The following is a 26,338-nucleotide window of genomic DNA, read 5'->3' as shown; positions in this document are numbered from 1 at the left end:
AACTCAAGGTCTCTGCTATTAATGAAGCAGACCTCTAAAAATATGGTCAATAAAATTGGTCAGGCACTCAATAAATCAAAAATATCTATTGAATGCTTATTATGAGACAAACAAGTATTCTAGGTATGCAATCAAGTACAAGGCAGTTTTCCTCAGCAAGAAGCTTATGTTCTAGAATAAAGCAAACAAAAATAACCACATAAATGGATAAATAAGTATTTTCAGTTATTGATACATGCCATATAAATGATAAAACCATGGTAATGTGGTAGAGGTGATTGGGCAGTGGGCTGCTTTATCTAGGGAGGTTAGGAAGGTTTTGATCCAGGGCTTGATACTGGAATTTTTACCTGAATGAAAAGAAGCAGATAGCTCCATGAGGATTCACTGTTTTATTCATTCACAAACATAAACTTATTAAGTACTTACTAATTCCCAAGCAGCAAAAAATAATTCCCATCCACATATGTGAGGTAAAATAAACAAAGATAAATAAAATATATAGCTATTAGATAATGAGAATTGGCAAAGAGAAAAATAAAACAGTAAGGAAGATAAGAAAATATGGGTGTGTATGTGTGTGTACATGGGTGCTAGGGAGTTGGCTGTAGCTGAGTGCTCAGGGCAGTCCTAACAGAGATGGTGAATATGTACATAGATAAGGCACAAGCATTTTCAGATAAGAAAAGGGCCAGAGAGCTGGAGACAAGTCCAGTAGAGTGTCCCTGCTACATCCAGGGACTAATACTTCCATTTTTAGATTATGAGCTGTCAAGAATAAAGACTGGGATGGCTAAGGCGGCAGAGAGGGGTCACTCAAAGGCTCAGGGGTTTTTGAAATCTAACAAGCAGAACTGTTGGCTTTTTAAAAATTTAACAACCAGAATGACTAGTTATCAGCCCTGCTTATTACATAGCCAAGAAGACATGTCAGATTGACAGCTGCATACATGCGTCTGGATTTCAGAAAACAGGTCCAGACAGAGAATACAATTTTGGGAATCATCAACTTAGAGACAGTATGTAAAGCCATGGGATTGGAGGGGATCACCAAAGGAATGTAGGCAGGAAAGAGAATAGGTTCAAGGGCTGAGACCTGAGACTCTCCAGTGCTTAAAATTCAGACCAAAGAAAGAACCAGCAGACAGGACTGAGACCAAGCAGATGACTGGGTTCAGCAACAGGGAGGTCAGATACTGATACAACAATCTCAGTGGAGAAAATGGGGTAAAAGCCTCATTGGAGCAGGTTCAAGAGAAATTGAAAGGAGAGAAATTGGAGAAAACAGGTCAAGTTTTGCTACATTAGGAATGGGAGAAGTGGGAAAGAGTGGTCTGAGGAGAAGGAGCAGCAAGCGAATCATTTATGAGACAGTTATAAGCTGAGCATAGTCAAGTAACAAAGAAAAGTTCACTGTATTTGTAGTTCAGGGAATAAAGGGGAAAGCAGAAGGGAAAGAACCTGGAACCAAGGCAAAGACTAGATCATGACGACTTTGCAGTTCATAAAAATGTCAGATTATGTTCTAAGAGTAAAGAGAATGACAGATATTTAGGCATCAAGTCTACCCATGCCAGCTTGGAATGTCCAGAAAAGTTGGGGAGGCTATTATCTTACCTGAGTTTTAAAAGGTGGTTGGGGAATTACCCAGTGATAAAAGGGAAGTCTGGGAAGGAAAGGAGGCTGGGACAGAAAGGGGTTTCACAACATACCAATTAACCTAGGGAAGACAGCCAGCTTTGTGTTCGTGTGTGTGGAAGGGGATGGGATGTTGCTCAAGTGTAGGGAGATAAAATTGGATCAAATCATAGAAAGTCTGTAAGATATTTTAAGAAAATCAGATTTATTTTATAGGTTTAATAAACCTTGACAGCTTTGAAACATGGACAAAGATGAGTAGATAGATGCATAGAAGACGGAAAATGGATACTTCAGGAATGCATCCTTAACAAGATGTTCCAAAATCTTTTAATCTTAAGACTAAAATACATCAATCTATTGAAAATTGTAATATTGTAATGCATAATTTCCAAGCTAATGCCATTTACCAAAAACACTTAATTCTGCATAAGAAATACTGAGTAACGAAAAATAAAAAGCAATGGTATACTAAGCCTCATTTTATTAAAGTATATACCAATTAATCCTTTTAATATATTAAATATCAGTTTAAAGAATCATGAGATATGATTATAACGAGATAAAGTCAGACTTTATCTCATGATAATTAGAGTTTATCTCAGATAATTAGAGTTTATCACAGATAAAGATAGAATTAATAGAATATCTGTATTAATAGAATATCTGATAGTATTAATAGATTATCTGTTCATTTGTTTTCCAGCAGGTAAAGGAAAAATCACTATTTTGAAGGATGACAATACTAAAGGAAAATATTCATGTATTTTATAAAACATCCACAGAAGAGAAATTAGTTTTTCATTTTCATTGCTAAGGAAAGTAAAGAAATGGGAGTTATTCATTCAGCTACAGCAAGTAAAAATATGCTATTGTGATGTAAAAAGCATGTAATACAAAACTAAAATCAAGACAATGTATGTTCTAAATACTGTATATATGGATAATAGAAAATTGTGCTTGAAAGTATACCAAATGGTACTTTGTCAGGTTGGAAGGATAGACTATAGCTGAACCTTGTTTATTCACCTTATAAGAGGATAATTGTTTTCATTTCATAGAAATTATCACAATATTCTTTACATGATGAATTTGACAATCTTCTAATTCTTTTCTGTCTTTAAAGAATAACACATGAAATAGTCTTCCTATAGATCATTTTCCCCAATGTCAGAAATCTACAGAGACTTATGGAATACTATCATGTGTGCATTTGCACAAATCAAATATAAAGATTTTCTTTGGGAAGAAATGGAAAATTTCTTACAATTACTGAACTTGAATTTTAACTTAAAGCTATAATTTTCCTAGATACATAATGAAAGTATCTTATTTGCATGTCACATGATTTATACTATTCTACATGCCATTCAAACTTACGGTTCCAAGTATGAAATAGGCAATTTAAACAAGTAAATTGAAATCCCTGCAACTGTACTGCTAATAATTACAATATGCAGTGCCTGCAAAATACGGTACTTTCCATCTCTAAAGCACTTGGCTAATTATCCAATTTGTTAATCCTAGCTTATCTCCTTGACTTGCCATACATTTTCACTTATCTTAACACATGACTTTTTCTTCTGTGGCATAAACTACCACACTTAGTCTTTCTCTCCATCTGTTCTCTCTTGCTGAAATTAATGTAAATGCATTGAACTCAAGGGATATGACTAAGCATGTGCTATACTAAATAAATATAATCATTTCCTGTAATTAAATTATCTCATTTAATCCAATTAGGGTGATAACTAATTTGGACAATTTACTAAAAATTTAGTGAACACTTTGAATATTAAAATATAATCACTATAGATCTGTGGTGATTATATTAAGTCTATTCCATTTTGCAAATAGGACAAAAGAGTCAGAAAGGTAAACAGAATTGTCCACTTTAATCCTAAAAGTTTTTAGCCAAATTAGAAATGAAAGATCAAGAATTTTGAAAAAAAATAAGAATTTGTAAAATATACTTCTTACATATTAGAAAATCTTCAGATTGGGAGGAAATAATAGCAAGCCATATGCCTGATAAGGGAATGGGGAGTTAATGTTTAATAGGTACACAGTTTCTGTTTTGGGTGATGAAAAGTTTTTGTTTATAGATGGTGATAATGGTAGCACAACATTGTACATGTAAGTATTGCAACTTAAGTATAATAAAATGCAAAATTTTTATTTTTATATATGTTACCCAAATTTAAAAAAAGAAAGATACTGGTTCTGCAAAAGACCTTTTGAAGAGGATGAAAAGATAAGCTACAGACTGGGAGAAAATATTTGCAAACCACATATCCAACAAAGGGCTTATATCAAGACTATATAAAGAACTCTTAAAACTTAACAATTAAAAAAAATACATACAAAAATAATATAAACAGAAAGTGGGCAAAAAACACGAAGAGACATTCCACCAAAGAAGATTTACAGATGGCAAATGAGCACTTGAAAAGATATTCAACATTATTAGCCATTAATGAAATGTATATTAAGACCAAAATGAGATATCCCCACACACCTATCAGAATGGCTAAAATTAACAAAAACAGTGACAACACCAAGTGCTGATGAGAATGTGGAGTAACCGGATCACTCAGACATTGTTGGAAGGAATTTAAAATGATACAGCTAATCTGACAAACAGTTTGGCAGTTTCTTTTAAAACTAAACGTGTACTTATCATGTGACCCAGTATTTGCACACCTGGGCATTTATCCCAGAGAAATGAAAACCCATGCTCATGTAAAAACTGTATGCAAATGTTCATAACATCTTCATTCACAGTAGCCAAACATTGGAAGCAAACCCAATATTTCAACGGGTCCGCGGACAAAAAAAAACTATGGTACGTCTGTAACATGGAACACTATGCAGCTATGAAAAGGAACAGAATATTGATGCAAGCAACAGCTTAATTGTTCTCAAGGGAATTTTTCTAAGCATAGAAAGCATACTGCAAACAGTTAATTATTGTATGATTCCATTTCTATAACTGTGGTAGTTTGAAGTTGTATGTATGCCAGAAAAGGTCAGGTTCTGTTAATCCATTTCTGTGGGTACAGAACTATTATGGGTGGGACCTTTAGATTAGGTTATTTCAGTTGAGATGTGACCCACCTCATTCAAGGTGGGTCTTAATACTTTTACTGGAGTCCTTTATTAAAAGATAAAACACACACAGAAGGTAAGATACAAAATTAAGAAAAGCTCGCAGAAAAAGCCCCAGAGAAGCTGAGAGGAAACCACTAAGGCCAGAAGCTGGAAGCAATGAAATCTGAGAGAGAAGTACCAACAAATGTCACCATGTGCCTTGCTATTTGACAGAGGAGCCCAAGCTCACTGGTAGCCAGTCTTTTGAGAAGGTATCATCCTACTGATATCTTAATTCAGACATTTTTCATAGCCTAAGAACTGTACGCTTCTAAGTTGATAAATTTCCATTGTAGAAACCAAACCATTTCTGGTATATTGCGTTTCGTCAGCTTAGCAAACCAAAACAATAATATTATTGAAATAACAAAATTAGAAAGATGGAAAAGAGTTAGGGGTTGCCAGGGGTTAGGATCTGGTTGGAGGTAAGTGGTGGCTTATAAAGAGGGAAAGTACAAGGGCCCCTTGTGGTGGTGGAACAATTCTCTATCTTCATTTTGATGGTGCAAATCTACATATTTGATGCAATTGCATAGAACTAACTACACATACACGCACATATGTGTGCACATGTAAAACTGGTGAAATCTAAATAAACTTTGTAGCTTGCTCCAATGTCAGTTTTCTGCTTTGATATTTTACTATAGATACACTAGATGTTACCAATGAGAGAAACTGAGTTTATAGTATGAGACTTCTTTGTACATTTTATTTTTTTGCAACTTTCTGTGAATCTACAATTATTTCATGATAAAATATTTAAAAAGAGAGATTGGCAACTAATGAAAATGTTTTAAAGATACCGTGCAGGCCACATGAAAGGCGTGCAAGTCCTCAGCATGTGACCTGTGAAGGAGGGGAGAGTGAACGAGTTCACCCGTCTCTAGCTGAATCCTTCCGAGTCCATTCGAAAAATGACTTCTTGATAAGGCTTTCCGTGAGAAACTAGAAGAAAGATGGACATTTCCTGTTCTCCCTTGATCTAAATAGACAGGCAGTACCAATGACTCTCCTTAGATTTTCCATATTAAAGAACACACTGATTGCTTTCCTTAACTCGATGGAAATGATCAGCAAATCAACATTTGCTAAATTGTGGTTCATTTATCTCTAAATTTCTCATTCTGTGAGACAGTGTACTGCTTTGGAGCTGTTATGTACCCCACAAAAGGACATGCTCTTTTAATCCATTCTTGTAGGTGCAGATCTATTGTGGGTGGGTCCTTTTATTTCAATTGAGATATAACCCAGCCCATTCAGGATAGGTCTTAACCCCTTCACTGGGGTCCTTTATGAGGATAAGAGAGAGAAATGCCCAGAGACATCTGGAGACAGCCATTGAAACCAGAGCCAGGAGATAAGGACCAGCAGATGTCGCCATGTGCCCTTCCTTGTGACAGAGGAACCCTGGATGCCAGCAGCCTTTCTTCAGAGAAGGTATCCTCTTTTTGATGCCTTAATTTGGACATTTTCATGGCCTTAGAATTGTAACTTGTAACCTAATAAATCTCCATTGTTAAAAGCTAACCCATTTCTGGTATATTGCATTCTAGCAGCTTTAGCAAACTGAAACAGACAGTTATCAAGACTAGGCAAACTGATTTTTCCCTGAGCATTGATCATCAGTTTCAATTTTTTGATACTATAATTCTATAAGCTCTCCAATGAAAGGAATTAATCTGAAAACATTATTCAGTTTCCTCCTTACCACTCAAATATGTTTTAAAAAAAAATTTCTTATAAAATTATAAGTCTTAGGGTATAAGTATTTTTCTGAATTCTCCTTGATGGGAGCAATTCTTGGTTTTTAACTCTAGGTCTCCTGTCATGTTACAGAGCGGTTAATTAATTGAACTTGCTGACTTCTTTTTTGTTATGTATAAAATGGAAGACTTTATTCTAATTCATAAAGAGCTGCAATAATTAATTTACTTTTTAAAGTTTCTGACTAAAGTTACTAACAAACACTTGATTATATAAGATAATTTAATTACATCAAAATAGCTGTTCTTGCTTCTGTCACTGGAACAATTTTCACTGTATTGACCCCCAAACACTTATAGTCCCTTAACTTGCTAGAGCTTCAGAGTATTTTTTTCATTCAATTATATGGCAAGATTAAGATATTTTATTTTATAAAATTTGATATAAATGCAACTGATATGTTGACCTTCTAAACAAGTGATGAGATGCTAAATTTACACTGCTATTTTAGAACTACCATAATCACTAGTTGTTCTTCATTTACTTTTTGAAATAAAAGAATGTGGTGTTTATTCAGTTTGCAAAGTGAGTTGTTCCCTTTAGTTAATCAATTGTGCTCTATAATTGTATGCTGAAACCATTTAAATGGCATTTTACTTCCCACTGTTGTTACAATTCATTCTAACCATCTTTAATCCAATCAGCCTTTATCTTGTCTTACATATGTCACTAGATTATTTTTTCTGGTTTAGAAATTATATTTGTAAATGGTGTATTAAATAATTGATGAACCACCTAGTTTTACTTCTAGTTACCAGTGATACTACTCTTCCCAAATGTATCTAGACAGCAGTTCCCTTCACAGCAAGGTTTTGCATAGCATTTTAAAAGATATTTTAGCTCCTGCAGTGACAAAGGCCTATTTAGAAACTGCAAGCATAATTTACTCACCTGATTTATGAAGCAATTTATACAATTGAGTATATTCATGTTATATGGGGATGGATCTTTGTTAAGAAAACAAGGATCCTTAACATTTGCAAAACTCCATATTATTACATTTTATGATGGAACAAAGTGGATTGGGGCAATTATCCCTCTTGTTTTATTAAACCTTTATACAACTGTTAGAGGTTAATGGGGCTATTATTTTTCCTACTGCCAAAATCTGCTTCAAAGCAAGATCTAGAGCACTTAGTGCCAGAAATCCAGTACATAGTAAAAAAAGGCATGAATTTTTCTGTAGCAGTAGCATTACAGATCTCTCTAGCCTGCTACAATTCAAAGAAATCACACATTAATAATACAGCAGTAATGTCCCCTAAAAAAAAAAAAGCCTGATATTGGGAGGCATTTCTGTCAATTTAACAACAAGCTTTGTAATTTCAACAAAATTATCATAAAATAAAATGTGTTTTTATTGGACATGGGCAAAGGCAAAGGCAACCATTTTAATTATTGAAGATATATACATGGAGATTAACAGAACAACAAAAATATCTAGTTACCTGGGAAATTATGGCCTGATGACAATGCCAGTTGGAAATTATTTCTGCAATAAAGTTTCAGAGCTTGAAACTACACAAAGAATCATTTACAGTTGATAAGATTAGAGGATGCAAAATTACTTCTGTTCCCCAAGAAGTCTTAGTTTAGAAGTCCTATTAAAGAAGTCATTCAAGTTTATTAATAGCCTTACTCCATTCACCTTTCCCTTTCATTCATCCTCCTCACACCCACATTCTGCTTCAAGCTCTGAATTTGTTAAAACACTGTGGAGAGCGTCAGGGCTGCATTTCACCACAATTCTTCAAATGACCTTTGTAAAAACAAGCATGCCTGTGTCATTGATTCAGTAACAAATGGACGTCCAGCAACGGCCTGGAGAGAAATTACTATATTATAGAGCATTTTCTGGCCTATCAGAGCATAGAATTTAAATTGACAATGAGATTTATTACCAATTGCAATTACCTTGTTACAGAATCTTGAGGGAAAAGTAAGTAATTTCTCATAATGTAATGTTTCTTTCTGTGTAGTGGGTATAATGATTCTAAAATTACATCTTATTTCAATTCATAATTTATTTAATTATTGTCTGTCTTTCATATAATACATATAATTTTGATAACAGGAAAGTTTTTCTCTTAACTAATGCCTAGCAAATGTCTATAAATGAGATGTTCAACTTATCCAGTAATTGGAGAAGTCTAATAAAGAAAATACGGTGACTTTGCTTGCATGGTACCTATTTTAATATTATTTAAGTCTTTTATTTCTGTGGATTGTTTCATTATATGAGATGCTATACTTATATTATGAAAGAAAATGTTTCCATTTTTACTCAATCTTCACGAGATTTTGTTACTTTTTTATGGCAACAATTGCTAAATATTTACAACTGGAAACACCAGTAGACTGCATATTCCTTTAGGAAAGGAATGTATTTTAATCATCTCCATGACAGCCCCAGTTACCTCCATTAATGCGTGACTGTTGAATGCATGATGAAGGTGTGACTGTGAAGACCTAACTGAAATAAGAAATGGGCATCATCTTGTTAAGCTCCTTCTCCACATGCCCATGTAACTCAGTCATTCAACTGACAAATGTTTATTGAGTGTCTATTGTGTGCCCATTACCCTTCCAGGTACTTGGTAGGTGCCACTGTACAAAATAGGCAAAAATATTTGTACTTATGGAGTTATTCTAGAGCGGGGAGGAGAAGCCAGGAAATAAAACAGATTATATTATAGATAGATACATGTGTATATACACAGATACATACATATATATGTCTGATACATATATATGTATGTATGGTATGAGAAAAACAGAGGAAGTGACAAGAGGGGATAGGAATTGGGTAAGGGGTAAAGGTGTGTGAAATTTAGGTAGGGTGACTAGAGAGAGACATACAGAGAAAACAAATTTTGAGAAATGAGCTGAAGGAAGGAAGAGATATGGCTGTCTTGGAAGAGTTTTTCAGGCCAAAGGGCTAGCAAAAGCAAAGACCCTAAGGTGGGAGCACATCTGAGTTCTTTTAGAAACTAGTGGATAAATGCAAGAGGAAAGAGATGAAGGTAAGGGGGTAAGGAAGACTTGTGGGTCTTTGTAAGGGATTTGGATTTATTTTGCTTGTGCTGGGAAGTCTCTGAAGGATTTTTAGTAGAGGAATGCTGTGATTCCACTGATATTTTAACAAAATAACCCTGGCTTTTGTGTGGAATAGACTGTAAGGAAGCAAAGGCAGAGACAGGGAAACTGGACAAGGTGAAGACAATAATACAAGTGAGAAGTAATGGTGGTTTGGAGGTAGAGAAATGCTGGCTTTTGGATATATGTTACAAAGCAAGACAACCGAGTTTTCTGGTGGATGGGAGAGAAGCTTGATGCTGAGATCTTATATTCTGAACAGTGGGAGCAAATGTGCTTTTTCATTTTTGAAATGGGAGGCCTGTTAGACATCCTTATGAAAATCTTGAGTAGGCAGGTGGATATAAAAGTCAGAAATTCGGGAGAGAAATATAGGATAATGGGTTCAATGTCCCTAATCTATTTCTGATGTCCATTTCATTCTGTGCGTGGATCATATAGGAACAACTTTTCAACTAATAAAAACATAACAAGTTCGTTTCTTTCTTTTTTTGTCTCTCATTTTAATATTAAAGAAAATTAATAGCTTACTTTCTCCTGTCCCTAAGCCTCCACAGATCCCTATTGAAGAGAAAGGATTGATAACAGAGACTTTTTCTGGGCTGAGCCCATTGTTGGTGATTATACTGCTAGGCTTAGTGGGGCTGACTTGATGGCAAGAAATTAGGCAAGGCATACTATTCAAGTTTTCTTTCTTTTCCTTCCTTCCTTCCTTCCTTCCTTCCTACCTTCCTTCCTTACTCCCTTCCTTTCTTTTTTTTAGCAGATGGGAATTTAAGGGAAAGAGGATATTATCCACTAGTATATTTTATTTGTTCTTAAATTATTCCAAACTTCAGAAATAAAAACTATGACTTCAGCAGTTATAGTCATAAATAGAAAAAATAGAATAACTCAGGTCAAATGGGAGGATCTCTTATAATTATATATTTTAAATTGATTAACTAGTCGTGCTCTTTAAAAAAGATAACTCAGACATTCTAGACTTACAATGTTTAAGCGTATAAAGCAGTTAAGACATCATTTTGCAGTGTGGCTCTAAAACTAGAACTACAAATGTGTTAAAATCTGCCCTTTTAAATAATTGCATACATGATAAATGAAAAGACAGAAAAATGGAACCAATGAGTGCCATTATAAAAGACAATATCAATATTAGATCGATTGCTTTTCATTAACATGATTGTCTGTTGGAAAATGAAATGAATATTCTGTTTTGTTTCAGGCTTTGTTTCAAGGTACAAAAAAAATTGACTACAGAAACAAAGAGCAACAAAATGAATGGTGTATAGTTTAATATAGAAAAATTCCAGGGACATTTATTTCATAATGTTCTATTGTTATTTTTCCCATGAGTTTATAAGACAACAGATTATACTGTTCAAGTTTCTCATTATGTGTTACTCGGTCTCGTATTAAATAATTATTCTCAACCAGCTGTACTATCCTGCTTGGTTATAAATTGTTGTAACTGCAAATTCTCTGCACACAGTATGTGCTTATCAATTCATCTAAGTGAGTTACAACAAATCAATACTGAATTTGTGAAGTCATTTGTCTTTAACTTTACATGGGGAAAAAATCTGTAGCTCAGAATAACAACCAAAGTTTCTGATCATCTGCCTTACAGATTTTTATATTCTGGAGTTAGAAGGGCACTAACTGATTATCTATCCTAGTGATTCTCACAGTTAAGGTTGAGAAAATTGTATTCTGTCAACAAGAATGTCAAGAAAAAGAAGAGGAAGAAAACAACTGCACCTGCTGTATCACTATTTAAAAATAGATGGTGGCAATTTAGTAATCCCTTGAAACTGAAAGGATCTAATCTCAGAATAAAGACTTGCCCAATATCACTCAGTGAGGGCAAAGAGGATTGTGAGTGGGGGATGTTTCCTAAATTTATTCCAGATACTCTTTCTGTTGCATAATGTTGCCCATTTATGTTTGTAAGCTTTTAAAAGTTTAAAATAATTTGAAATTTAGAGCATTAAGCAGAGTAAATATTTTAATTATCTTCGGGTTTTAATGAAAAAACAAACTTTGAAATCCTCTCATTCTAAGGGTTAATGTAGGAAATTGCCCCCATTGTGTAGGAGAGTAGAAATATCACTATAGTCTTTCACCAGACCATGCTATGTGGTTATCTGTAAACATGTTAATGACTACAGTGAATTACAAAAGGTTAATTGGTAACATGAAATCAAGGCTAGAGGAAGAAACTGATTAACTTAGTAATAAAAAAAAAAAATACAGAGAAGAGTTATCAGATCGAGAGGCATAAAAGAGAGAATATGTAGGGATTTTGTTCAATATTACAGAGAATTAGTCTTTCCTGTGTTTTTCATTCATTCATTCATTTATCAGTAAACACTTTCCTGAGTACGTATTGTGTGTGGGCCCTGGCTGCTTTGGTAGCACCGTGATATTTCAGAGGGAAGCCAGCAAATGGGAACTGAACTTCCCCAGAGGAGGTCACAGCTACAAAAAAACTCATCTTGGACCAAAGGTATAATCAAAGCAGATCTAGGAAGAAAATGTAAACTGGCCCAACAGGAGAAAGTGCAAAGAAGAGGCTAGGATCAGGGACCCTGTGATGTATCTAGATATAAGCATTATTTATATTCCACATGAAAGGAAGGGGAGTTTGTTTTTTAATCTATGTACCAACTACTGTCTATTGTATATACTTAACATTCAATTTGCAAAATCCTTGCTTATTCCTATTATAATACATATCACATGGTATCAATATTGTAACTGACTCAGCACCATCCCTCTGTATGTCTTGCGCAGTATCATACAGATGGTGAAACATTCATGAGAAGCTGAAAGAGAAATTGGGGTCCATTGCATCACGTCTGAACTTGCCCTTTGTGCAGCACAGCCCTGCGCTGGGCAGCAGGGGACGTGCGTTCTGAACCCACCCAACAAGATTAGCTGTGGGGCCTGAGACAGTAACTTCGGAAGTCTGGATCTCACCTCCTCCTCTGTAAAGTGAGGTCCCCATGTCATTTAAACTCTTGGTTTGACTTATTAATTAACATGCTTTAATTTTTAAATTTATAGATGGAGAAGAAGCTCATAATGGGACAGATTTATTCACTGCCCACTATGAGACATGTACCCAGGGAACACACTACAAATATCTTGGTTAATCTGCACAACCTATAAAAATTATTACTGTCTTAATTTTATAAATGATGAAACCTTAACTTGAATGAGATAAAATCTTTATCAGCTATTCCATGTCTGTCTTGCTCCGAAACCTATGTCCCTTTCCTTTATGAAATGCTTAATTTAGTTTTTTTCAGTTATACCTTCCACATAAATAAATCTTTTATACTTATTACATTGCTGGCCTTTGAAGACCCACAGTGTCTCCAATTACTCATTTTCTCTAATGGTTAATTTTTTTGTTTGACAAAAAAAAGTTTAAAAGCACAGGACATTTTCTAATACCAAGTAATTAATTATGTATTTGTCAATCCATGTCTAGATAAGGATGGGAGAAATATTCTCCTTACAAATAAAGCTTCTTCCTAATTGTCACATTAGCAGATAAATTTGATGTCTAATTGGTCTATCTGATCTGATATTGACATGATGTAAGTGCTTCACTGATATGTGGTGCTATATCAACATAAAAACTTTGGATCATTTTTTTGAGATTGTTAAACCATCTAAAATTTAATTATTATTGAATAACAATTCAATTTCAATTATTAATTCAAAATTATTATAAATACTATATCTTTCACTCTATTGATCACCCTGAACTAAAGGCTAACAGTAACAAAATATTAAAACTTCAAAAAAAAAAAATCCTTCCTTACTTTCTCTGTCCCTGAGTTGCTTCCTTCCTTTTAGTTTTTCTATCATATTTGAGTCCAGTTTAATTTAAATGACACTGGAGGTTATTTTCAAACAGAAAGCTTGATAAAAACGCATATTGATTGGTATTTGTTTTGTTTGGGACCTAATGCCCCAAGCTGCTATCAGATTTGGGGAGCTCCACTCTGTGTCTGAGGCCCTAAATGGAGAGGCCCTAGAAGGAACACAGCGCTTCCGCCTTCAACAAAAGGAAAGAGGGCACTTCTGAAGGAGAAGCAAAGTGATCCGTTCAATGAATGGTAAGATGGCCTTTAAGACTAAATATTGGTGAAGGGAGTGCCAAAGGGAAGAGACAAGTAAAGTAGGAAGTGGAGGACACACTCATGTATTCAATGACTATTTATTGAGTGACTACTATGCAACGGATATATAAAAATGTGACTAATATAGACATTGTCTTCATGATCTTTTTTTTTTCTCTTTGGAAGGATGTGGACATTGTGTTAAAGGGATTTTACTTTTCAGGCAATTGACATTAAAACAACTTTAATAAGAAAATGATAAGACAAGATTTTTCCTTTGAAAAGATCAGTCTGGCACCATAGTGTGGATATGTGTGGGTGAGTAGGTGGATGGAAATCCTAGAGTGGAGAGAGACTGGGAGCAAAACATCTGACAGCTTTAATATTTACTCAGGTGACAAATGAGGAAGATCCAGACTCAGATGGTGACCCATAAGGGTAGGGAGGCAAAGACAGATTTGAGATACATTTAGGTGGTAGAATCAACATGACATTCTTTCCCAACGATGTGAAGTTAGTATATATTCTTTCTCCCAGAAAATATTTTTGAAAGTAGAAAAGTGGGAAGAGATGAAGTGGGAAAAGCAATTTACAGCATTATTTCTCCTTAACTGTTCCACTCCCTCCTCTCCTTTCCCCTTTAAGTGACTCATCAATCCTCATAAGGAAGAAAGAAGAGACTTACAGACAGAGTTTTTATGGCTACTGTCCTTGCTGGGAAGCATCTTGACACCTCTTGACTTCAATTCAATTGCCTTTTTCACTGGAAGAAACAAAATGAAATCATTATTAGGTAAGACTTGAAGAGAGATCTTAAAACAATGTCTTATCTTCACAATACTGCTAGTCATTACTGCTTTTCTACCAATCTTTGGAAAATGGGACATTTTCTAAGAGGTTAATGATGCAAACAAATGAAGTATAAGAGCTTGTGAATAATTAATGCAAGGCTATCAAGCAGCAAGATATCTCTTATAATAGCAGTGTCAAAAGTTAAAAATAATATGTGGTGCAGTTTACCTTACACATTTGAACCTTTTTACCAGTAAGGATGGCGAATGCTGTAAATCATTTTCATATTGCCCAAGTACTCAGCCAGATTGCTTTCTAAATATATTTGTGGTGGCTATAGAGTTTGCACAATTGGCTATATTCATGAAAAAATTAAGATAAAAATGCAATTGCATATTCATTTTTTCATCTATTAATCATGCAGAATTTAGCAAATAGGTATTGTTTGGGGGCTCAAATGGCAAAAGCATGCTCCAAATACTGAGAATAAAATGTTGAATAGAAGAGTACTAGTCTTTCTGGATCCTTACAGTCTATGGGCCATGCAAAAGGCATAAATGATACTGTTTTTTAATAGCATAGACCTAAGTTTCTTGATTTTTCTAAGTCCTGCTTCAAACATTTTAGGTCACATTTTTAGTCATTTTTAGGGGAAAAGAAGTGGGGAGACATTTGGTAGGTAGAAATCAGAAAATAAGAAAACCTCCACTTGGCTTCATTAAGTGACCAATTTAAACACTTCTGTTTTACGCATATATAAAGAAGGACCTAGAATAGCTGAAAACATGCAGATGTGGGTACAAATCTTTGTCTGACACTTGCCCTTGGTTGAGTTACTTAACTGAGTCTGTTCATTTAACTGCAAAATAGCAATGCTGAAACCTAATTCAGGGGTACAGAAGTTGTGTAAGGCTTAGAGAAAATGAGAGTGAAGTGTAGCACGGTACCATGAGCATAGTAGGCTCAGTAAATTATAGTTTTTGTTTTTATTTTCATATCCCTTACATGCACATGACTGCCCTAGAAGTGGCCACAGGAATTGCTCTTTGGAATTGTCCTTCCATTACTCATGTGAATGAACAGTTGTTTCCTCTCTCCTTTCCCTTTCTTCCTTTCGCTGATACTCGCCCACTGCCAGCGTCAGTCCCTCCTTGGTGATAACTCTCAGCGTCCCTGATTTCACTTATCCTGCCTCTTCACAGCAACATTTGTATAATATTTTATATTTTAGAATGCATCCTCAAATACATTATGACATTTAATTCTCACAATGACCCTCTGGGTAGATATTATTGTGCTCTTTATATATAAAGAAATAAAGGCTCACAGATTTGTTGAAGGTACATAGAGAGTAAGATGTGGAATTCAAACTCATGTTTTCCGAATCTAAATCCAAACCTTTTCTATTATGGTCTGGTAGCTCGAGTGTAGGAAACCTGCAGTAGCTACATGGCTAGAAACAAAGGACAATGAAAAACTCCACGTAGCACTGCTCCTGGCCTTTTTTCTCAGTTTAGAGTTTGACCACATCTACACCAACCCAGGCAGTGGATGAGAAAGCCAATTTTATAAACCTACCATGATGCGAGCATGTGCTAAGTATTCATCAAACAGTTCCTATTTTAGCCTTCATAATGACCCAGAGAAGGAAGGATTGTTCTGTCCAGGTTACAGAAGAAGAAACAAATGATTTACTAAAACTTGCAAAGCTCTTCCTAGGCAGGACCAAGACTTTAAATAATAATTTTTTATTCCCATACTCCTATTCTTTCCACTGTGCCACTCCGGGAGAAGGTGGGAGCAAATATCCTTCCCATTCCCGTAATACCTAAACCTCTGAGAAAAACAACTGCTTTCCCCAAGCGAAGCAACTAAATTTGTGGGAAGGGGAAAGTTGTGGGGTTTTTTGTTTTTATTTTTTAACTTTTTATTATTTTTGTTTGTTTTGAAGAGGGTACGGAAATCTAGAGGGAAAAATTGTATTGTTTCCCTTTTTCTCTTCATTTCCTCCTCTCCTTTTAGTCTTTTCCTTTCAGATTTTCTTACCTTCCTTCCAACCCCTAGCCATCCCTTGAGTCTAGTTTTTTGTTTTTCAGTTTGTTTTCCGATACGAAGCTGGGTGGGAGAGGGTTAACGCTGTATACATGCATTCATCTGACTGCTCTGGGTCTGAATTATTTTAGAGCCAGAAAAGGGAACCATGGCTGAAACGTGCCATCAGTTTGTGCTCCAGCCCTATAGGCTCTGCCTCCTCTTCCTCCTTGGTTCCAGAGGCCCTTGTCAAAGACTCCCAAGGGCACTCACACCCTACAGAGGGGAGAACTGACTGCAAAGCCCAGGGCCCCTCACGCTGGCTCAGAGCCAGAGGCCTCCATCCTCCCTTCCTGCTTGGGCTGCCCAGAGGGGACTTGGGAGCTTTGGGAATCCTAAGTCATTACTCAGAACGCCATTTGGACAGGGAGCACTATTTTTACCAATGGTCAGATAAAATCCATGGATTGTCTTTATACAACCATGATGAAGCAACTGCAAAATCATCTATTTTGTCATGAAAGTTAAAGTGAAAGGATAATCTATGGATGCATTTATTTTTTTCTTTCTTCAGTAAGAGAATAAAAGCTAATTCTCCCCCACCTCACTCCTCTTCCATAAAAATTCAGAGAAAGGAGCAATTTCCCACAAAATGGTATTTACAGTTCCTTTCTGTTTCCAAAGCTCCATTGAAGCAACACTCCCTAAGGGTAGGATTAATAGGAAGTTGCTCCAAAAGGCGAGGGGCTGGTATTTGGGCAGATTATGGAGTGGTCAAGATGAAGCTGCCATTAGGTAAGGAATGTGCCAGAGGGGGTGTCAGCTTTCAACAGTGACAGATGTGTGCCACTTAAGGGTACTTTATGATGGCAGGACATCTGGATGTCTGAGAATTGGTCAGGAAGGCAGTGCAATGATGGAGAGCATCATGCACAAGGGACAGGGTCCAGAGCTTCACATGGGCACAAGAGTCTTACAAATGCTGTGGTATGGGAGAAGGTTGGGGGTTGAAAGGGTTTTTGGGGAGGTGGGGAAGGGAAGGAGCCCAGAGAGTAGCTGACATTGGATATCCAGTAGCTAGATGGGGCTGAGACTAAACGTCAGGCACAATTTTACACACATAAAAAAAATATGGCTATTGATCTTTGTTTTGGAGCAAATTTGTATCCATTACCCAAATATAATGTGAACTTTTTTACCCAAATGTTCTTATTCACACGATTTCCTTTGTTATTTTTTTAAAAGCAGTTTTATTGAGATAACTTCACATACCATACAACCATCTAAAGGGTATAATCAGTGTTTTCTAGTAAATTCAGAGTTGGGCATTCATCACCACAATCAATTCTAGATCATTTTCACCCTCAAGAGATCTCCTTTGTTTTGGTGATCCCACATCCTTAGTAGGGAAGAGGGGTGTTGGGGATTGAATCATGTCCCACATAAAGATATGTTCAAATCCTAACCCCCAGTCGTGTGGATATGAGCCCATTTGCAAATAGGACCTTTGAAGATTTTATTGTTAGTTAAGGTGTTGTGGGAACCCTGGGCACAGGGCATTCACCAGGGGCCTTGAAGATTGCACACAGCAGCTTGCGTGACCTAGGTCAGTTGAGGTTTGACCTATTCTCCTTGTAATATCAGATGCTAACAGTAATCTATACCCAAAACTACCTCCTCCCTGAGATTCCCTGAGATACTGTTACCTCTATAATCCTCTTCTCCTCCGTTTTGACAATCAACCCCTCCCTACACTACATGACCCCGCTCTCTGCCTTAGGCTCTCATACCCATTGGAATGTTGAGCCCTTATAAGCAGCTTATTCAGCCCCCCAAAGTGTAGACTATTTCTACATTGTGCTCTGAACTGGCCGCCATTCAGAGCAACTCCTGAATCCATTCAGAGAAGCTCCTGATTTCAGGGCAACGTGGCTCGACTTCCCCACTCTGTAGGTAAGCCCTATAATAAAAGCTCACGTCTCACAATGTGTCGGGTGCTTTCTTTAGTCCTTTGGCTACAAAAGCCCTCTTGGGCCGTGACAAGTGTGGACTCATTTGTAAATAGGATCTTCCAAGATCCTTTAGATGAGCCCACATTGAATGAGTGTGGAACTTAATCCATATGATTGGAGTCCTTATTAGCAGATGCAGTTCAGAGTGGACAGTTGGCAGAAGCCAGAAGTCTGTGGAAACCAGTGGAGCAGATACAAGGAGACAGGGGTTACCACATGACCACCGGGGATTGCAGGAAGCTACAGATTCTGAGAGAAAGTGAGCCTTGCCACTACTGTGATGGTGGACTTCTAACCTCCCAAACTGCGAGACAATAAATTCCTGTTGTGTAAACCAACCCACTGTGTTACTTGTCATAACTATCCTGGTAAACGAAAACAGGGGGTTATAATTATTCCCTTCTCTTCTCTTGGCTTAAAGAAAGAGGTCAGGACTTGGATTTAGAATCCTGCCCCAATAACGTAGTCATGTAACCTAAGACAAATCACTTAAATACTTTGAATCTCTGCTTTCAAATCTTTTACAGTGGGTATGACAGTAACTTTCCTGTGTATTTCACTAGACCAGTGGGAGAAAAATGCAAGGGTAAAGGAAATTTATAAACTTTGGAGAATCCATCCTATTAATATGGCTTAGAAATGAGGAAAGCAACCCAGCGTGGTTATGTGGCTCAAACTGATGATTATTGTCAGAGCCATAACCAGACCATGAGACTCTGAAGTTGAAGGCAGCTGTGGTGGCCTTGGAGGTATGACACTCAGGTTGCCATTCAAGAAAGGACCTGTCCATGGGTAGCCATCAGATTTCAGCTCCTACAAGGAATGCTCAGCTACAGACAGCTCCCTCACTGTCTGTGGTTTTCCAGGGGTGGATCACGCCCAATGACAAATCAAGGGAGGGTATTAAAGCCCAAATAGGGGCAATTACGACATGCAGTTTCAGCTCCAAGCACCTGTGGGTGAGCTGAAGCTGTTACTGGGCCTTTATTGCAGCTCCAGTTCTCCCTCTGCACACTGCTGTTCCTTTCCCTCCCTCCCTGTTGATTCCAACCCCCCCCCCCTCCCCATAAACATCTTGCACACTAAGCTCCATTTAGAGTCTGATTCCCGGAGAACCCAACCTCTGACAACAGAGATATTTCTCCTCCTCTGTGTGGACTATCATCTGTGTTTTTCTCATCCTTATATCTATGTTGTAGAGATAAACAACAAGAGAAAATGAGATATAGAATCTGCTCCTGCTTGCCATAGTTCCTTTGACTGCACATTCTGATCTCCCTAAAATAATGTTTTAATTTGAAACAGCAAATGCCTTGACATGTATTTCCCATCATGCCCACTTTCTTGTGCTGAAATAACTTTATCTTAAAGTTACCCAGGAGAGAGAAGATGAATGCACAATAAATAATGGAAAGGAGAATCAATGGAAGATAATAAAGGGCATAAAACTCAAAGCAAATGTCACCAAAAATAAACAGATAAAACAAACAGAAGTCAATTCACACAGAAAATAAAAAGAAACAGTGAGTAGCTTTTGGGGTGTGATAAAGGTATCTAAATATACAGGACCTATCTGGGAGTCTGATGAGCTAATAAATTCCTTAATTGTGCAAATAAGTACAAGTAGCTTCATGAAGCTAAATTTCCAGCAGGGCTGTTTTTGCCTTATTATGGCTTTTTGTTTCATCATTCCCCTCAAGATCGTGCTTTAGTGCTGCAGACTCTCTACTCCACTAAGTTCTAAGTTGTTTCACATTACTGTGCTCTCTTATTGGACAGGGCTGGTTCTGGAAAAAAAGTGTAAAGAAAGAGAAGTTGACTTCTGTATCCTTGGCCTGTCAATTGTCTGCATCTTGCCTGGATCCTGTCCCTTGAGGCCCCTCCTTTACCACCATCCAGCTTACTCCTGCTTCTCCCTCCAACTTCCCTCAGGCTTGGCAGAGAGATTTCCACTGGGAGGAAAGAGGGAGCAAGGGAGGGAGTAGGGCAGACAGAGAAGCCGAAAGAAACACTCCTGGAAGTATAAATCACCCTAGCAAATGCATCCTATGGTATGTTTTTTCTCCATGAATAAAATGTTTAACACATTCATCTTTAAATCTTGGAATTACTGATAAAATCATTCTAGTGTTTGATAAAAATGCTAATTCTTTGGTCTGAGCTCTACTAAGCAGAATCTCTGGAGCTGGACCTTGCCTTGAAGCTTCAGTTTTTTTAGTGTGATTTCCCAGTTTTTAAAAACTTTATTTTTACCCTGTTTTTTCATAGTTTATCTTGTTTTGTTCTCCATTTGTTAGGTTATGTTTTTTGAGGGAGAAAAACATGCTGAAGTCAGAATTCAAGATTCACCGGTCTATTTTGCCTAAGATAATGTCACAGTAATTCAGATATTCAACAACTTCAAGTAGATATAATGAGCCATCCCCTTTCTAATAATAACATTTAACAAGGTAAAAATTTGGGGGGAAGAGGTTGCAATTTAAAGGTGGAAAAGATTGAAAAAAAGCAGCAATAATAACATGTAAGAGGATACATGTCTTTGCTTCATTTTCTTTTTCTTTTCCTTTTTTTCCTACATCAACTGCTTTTACTAGAATCAGTGGTTAGGTTAAAACACACTTTATTTGAAAAGGTGAGGAAACAACTGTTATACTGGTATGATATTTTTTCATTATTGTGTTTAAAGTGGCAATAAAGCAAGAGATAAATCTTACTGCTTCTATTTGATGCAATTTGTTTCTCTATCCTTTCCAATGGGAATGTCCTTCCCATCCTTCACAGGAAGGTCCCAGGGTCCCTTGCTCAAGTCAGAACCGCTTCATGAATCTTTCCTAGATTCCCCTTCTCTTCCCATCCTGCTCCCTCCACCCCCACCCCCAGCACCAATTGACCTGATTTTCATTTCAGTCCCACTTTGCATACTAGATCTCTCTCAGGGAACCCACCCTACATTCTTCTATTAATATCCTCTGGTAACCAGATTATAAGGTTCAGTGTCTAAAACAATTGTTTACCTATAATGAGGAGCTGAGATAATTTCAAATGAAGAAATAAAATGCAAAATTATTTCAAACAAATTTTATTTACTAAATAAGGAGACAGAAGCCATTTTAAACTTCACCAACCACGGAGGGAATCCTTTCATCAACTATTGAGATATCTGAAGAAAATAGGGTTTGGAAAAAATGAGCTGAAAAATAGAAATGCAGTTTTGTTTTAAACATTTTTTATTGTTTATGTGTTTGTTTTAATTTTTAGATAAAGTTTAAAAAATATATAAATGCAATTAATTGGATTTATTATTAACTCAGAATTATCATGACTTCATTAAGCCTAACAAGGCTAAAAAAATTCATTTAAGTGCTATCCTGAGAGAATAGTCACTACTAGTGAGGAAAATAGGTGTTGTTTTTTTAATTTGGAAACACTTAGAATTGGAAGTGCTTACATTATTTATTATATATAAACATATATATATAAACATATAAAATACATTCAAATACCTTTATTAAGTTGGTTTATTAACCAGCCTCAAACATCCTCACAGCAATCGTCAGGCCAGTGCCCGCTTGACCAGACAGCTAGGCCACCTAGCCAAGTTGACACATGAACCCAACCATCACAAATACCTTTATCTACTTTAATGACTATATTGAGCTTCCTGATTGTCAGAAATGTTCTTCGTTTCTAATTTCAGAGTCCACTATTTATGTTAACTTATCCTTGAATTTGGAGAAAATAGCATTTTTCAAAAAAATATCTTTTGGTTCATGGGTTTTTGGAAACATTTTATAAGAAAAACTAGATTTCTTTAGGATTTATCTCAGATAGTCTTGCTAATCTTTTACATCTTGAAGAAAAAATGAGTATTTTGAAAATAATATACCTTGAATAATTTCAATTCAAACTTTCACTTACTATGGAGTTCACTTTTTATTCTGAGAGCATTTGCACCATAATTCTTTAGAATTGCTTTCAAAATAGTGAATTCTAATTAATCGAGCCAATTACATATATCTCCCTACAAAATCATTCAACTTTTCTTGATTAGATTTTGTTGTGTTTTATATTGAGCAAGAGTCATCAAAATTCAGCTTACTTTATACTTTAAACAGACATTTTAAAAATTTTGACTATATATCAAAGTAGCTCCATAGTTAACCTAAGAAATATTAAATGCCTAAGTATTGATCCAATCTCATATTCTGTCTTAATTATAAATATTTAGTTCATACTATTGCATAGTAAAAGACAGTAAACATATGCTCTTATCATGGCTATTATTATGGATGATGTAGACATTTTCCCATCTAATGCCAGATTCTCCACATCTGCACTAAAGCCCATCAACTCAAAAACATGATTCTACCAATTTTTCCTCTTTGTTTTGCATAATCAATATTTTCCTCTCTGCTGGATCAATCCCATTATTATATAAATGTTTCATTTCCCATCTTTGTAAAGCAAGACAAAGCATGCAAGCAAGCAAGCAAACACTCTTTCATATCCACATTCGTCCGATAGCTACTGTCCCTTTCCCCTACTCTCCTGGGGAAAGCAGAGAGGGTAAATCCTCAAGTGAACTGTGTTTACTTGTATCTCTTCACATTCTGTCTTGAATCTTTTAAAGCTTCGGAAAACAGCCATTATCAAGGTCAGCTGTAACTTCCTTCTTGTTAACTATTTTGGTCAGTTTTCCCTTATCTTATTTGGTACAATCTATCACTTCCTCTTTAAAACAGTCAGCCCTTGGCTTCCAGAACTCCATACTCTCGGTTTTCTTTTCAAAGCTGAATGTTCCCATGTAATATTTTAGTGCTTATTACCATACATGTAAACTTTCCATGTAACTCCCATGGTCATTTATCCAATAGAAATATTGTAATCACCTAATAAAATAATATTATCATTACCAATAAGAGTAATAATTTTAACAATTACTATGCATTAGATACTATGAAATATGCCTTACATACATCCCAATGAATCCCACTATGATTTTATAAAGTATATGCTATTACTATCAGCTTTCATAGAGAAAAAATTGAGATACAGAGAGGTTAAATCATTTGTCATAGGTTACACAGTTTGAAGTCATAGAGCCATTCTTTGAGCTAGTGAAGTCTAATTATAGAACCTTCTGGTGTTACGAGAAGGCAACACTGCCTCCTTTATAAATTATTCCACTTATTTTAACTATACTTTTTTTTTACTTTTTATAAAAAGTTTATTACATTCTACAGTGTAATTCTTAGCTAATTATTTATAGTAAACATGTTTTATTTTAATGCTAAATTTTTCAAAATTAGAATTTGATTAATTGGCTTTTTAAAAAACAATCTAAGATTTTTAATGAACTTGTATCTTAGTTGCTTGATAATAAGTTAAGTGTCTATGGCTATTGATCCTATTATTAGAAAAGATATATACTCAGACATAGACCATTGATTCCCCCCCTTTCTATAAAATGCTATTATTTCTGATTATAATAATATATGAACATTGCTGAAAATTTGGGAAAACCTAAAAATTGTCAAGAAGAATAAACCAACTGAATAAATCTATCACCTAGAGATTAACATTATCATTTTTAATGTATTTATAGAATAAAATAAAACTTTAATATACTTTTATTCTGCTTTTATTTTTGAGCATTTTTCCATGTCATTACATAATCTTCTTTTTTAGATCAGGTTCACTGCTGTCCTTAATATTTTTGAAAACTATTTCTAATATATTGGTTACCATATATTAAGTTATTTAATTATTAGAAATTTAGCTTTTATTTTTTTCTCACCTCTTGTAAATGCATATAACATTGAACATCATTTGACCACATCATCACATTCTGACTGGTTTACTAGATTAAATTGCTAGTATTAGTATTCTCTAGTCAAAGACTCTCTTAATCCATATTGATAACTTGATTTCTACAAATGCTGCATCAGTTCACCTCACCAGGTGCACATGAGAATATCAGAACTATCGCATCTTTGCCAACATTGGGTTTTAGCATATAAAAGAAAATGTTTACTAACTTGGTAGTTGAAAAATGTTATTTTTATTTGCATTTAAAATAATTAATGTTTTATTGATTTACTCTTTGAGAGAAATCTTGCTATTACTGTTGTGTGGTATATACCTTATTTTATGGAGTATTGAACTGTTCCTCTAAAATATATTTTTTTAAGAAATTTAGAAGTTGTTGTCTTTTCTTTATTAAGTTTTCTTGTCAACAGCTCCCCTTAAATTTTATGATTTTCCTGGTATATTGGCCCTTGGAAAAATATGACAATCAACTTTTAGTAACAAGATTATCAAATTTCATTTTAATTCTCAAATCGGCCAGTATCTTTTCTTTGATCAAGGAATTCATTCTCTTTGAGTTCATCTTTAAATGTGATACTTTATATTTAACTCATGGATTGTATTTATCATATTTACCCATGTTAACATTTTCATTGTTTATATTTCTTGTTGCTTATCAGAATATTTTAGTCTAATGCTTCTTAGCAGCATTAAAGAAAAGAGTATTTCCTTTATATGAGAAGTTATATTATTACACAAGTAATCATTTCTAGGCAGTCTAAAGATTAGTGTGGAAATTCAAACACTTGGCTATTGGATCCTTTACTAACTTACAGGATAATTACAGTATGTTTTATTGGAAGGAAAACAAATAATTTTATTCATCCTGTATGTGCTTAACAAATCACATACTCCAGTTAAATATTTCCCTCTGATTTAAGTAGTCAGAGATAAGAACATTCAGTTTTCAACTCGGAATAAGCTGGGATTAAGTGATTTTATTTTTTTTTTTAACTTAGTCTTGTAGCAATTTATTCCTTTACCACCTGGAAATTGTTTCAGGCCTTTCCCCAAAAACTAAGTGGGAAATGAAGAGGAACCAGAGATAAGAAAGTAGAAAAGGGAAGGTAGAACACCTAATTAAGGCACTGGTTAATGGGATGAATGGTGGAGAAAGGGAGTGACAATGTGCTCTGAAAACCAACTTTTCTACTTCACTATACCTAGATGGAGAAATTCAAAGGGCTGTAAACAGATTTATCTCAGAAAATCCATACATTTCAATAACAACGTTGTGTCTTTTTCCCTTAAGTCATCCTTCTTGTCTATACTGCATTGCTTGGAAAGATTTTCTACTGTAATTTTCCAAATTTTCCCATTTAGGCTACCAGAAGCCAGTTTCCCTTCTAAGATGTGTGATCATGTTATAAGCATGTTACATTCAGCAGAGATCTAAGTTCCAACCTCACTTCCCAAATGTTATGAGATCTTGAGACAAACTTGTTTTTTCTCAACTAAATGAATGGTCTGAATTTTAAGAACCCTAATATTCTATTTTCTCATTCTTGTTTTAGACAATATAGACTAGAGGAAAGCAAATGATATTTAATTCAGAACATCTTCCCTCTACTATTAATTAGAAGGTAGATTTTGGAAAAATTAACTTTTCTTCTGAAATGTAACGACAATACATATTTTGCAAAAAAGAGTGTTGTTATGAATGAACAAGAAGATATATGCATAGTGAAAGGCACAGTGCTGGGCAAGGCTGTCAGGTAAGGTTAAGCAACTCGAGGGGGCATCGTTTACATAGAATACATTGTGGCCTCATATTGTGCATACAGTGGGCATTACATATATAGATTGCCTTTCATTTCCATATATAATGAGGGCATTTCCAGTTTGACATTT

General features: G+C 35.4%; 1 protein-coding gene across 3 annotated transcripts in view; it reads right to left on the bottom strand.

Annotated features, from left to right (window-relative positions):
- The window catches only part of CSMD1 (CUB and Sushi multiple domains 1), a 2,222,584-nt gene that overhangs the window by 865,819 nt on the left and 1,330,427 nt on the right, over window positions 1-26,338 (bottom strand). For all 3 annotated transcript variants that reach the window (XM_037812751.1, XM_037812753.1, XM_037812752.1), the window contains exon 7: window positions 14,470-14,547. In XM_037812751.1, coding sequence (XP_037668679.1) covers window positions 14,470-14,547 — 78 coding nt within the window. The remainder of the gene's footprint in view (window positions 1-14,469; window positions 14,548-26,338) is intronic.

Source organism: Choloepus didactylus, chromosome 20, assembly GCF_015220235.1.
Source record: "Choloepus didactylus isolate mChoDid1 chromosome 20, mChoDid1.pri, whole genome shotgun sequence".
NCBI lineage: Eukaryota > Metazoa > Chordata > Mammalia > Pilosa > Megalonychidae > Choloepus > Choloepus didactylus.
This window is presented reverse-complemented; position numbering and strand designations above follow the sequence as displayed.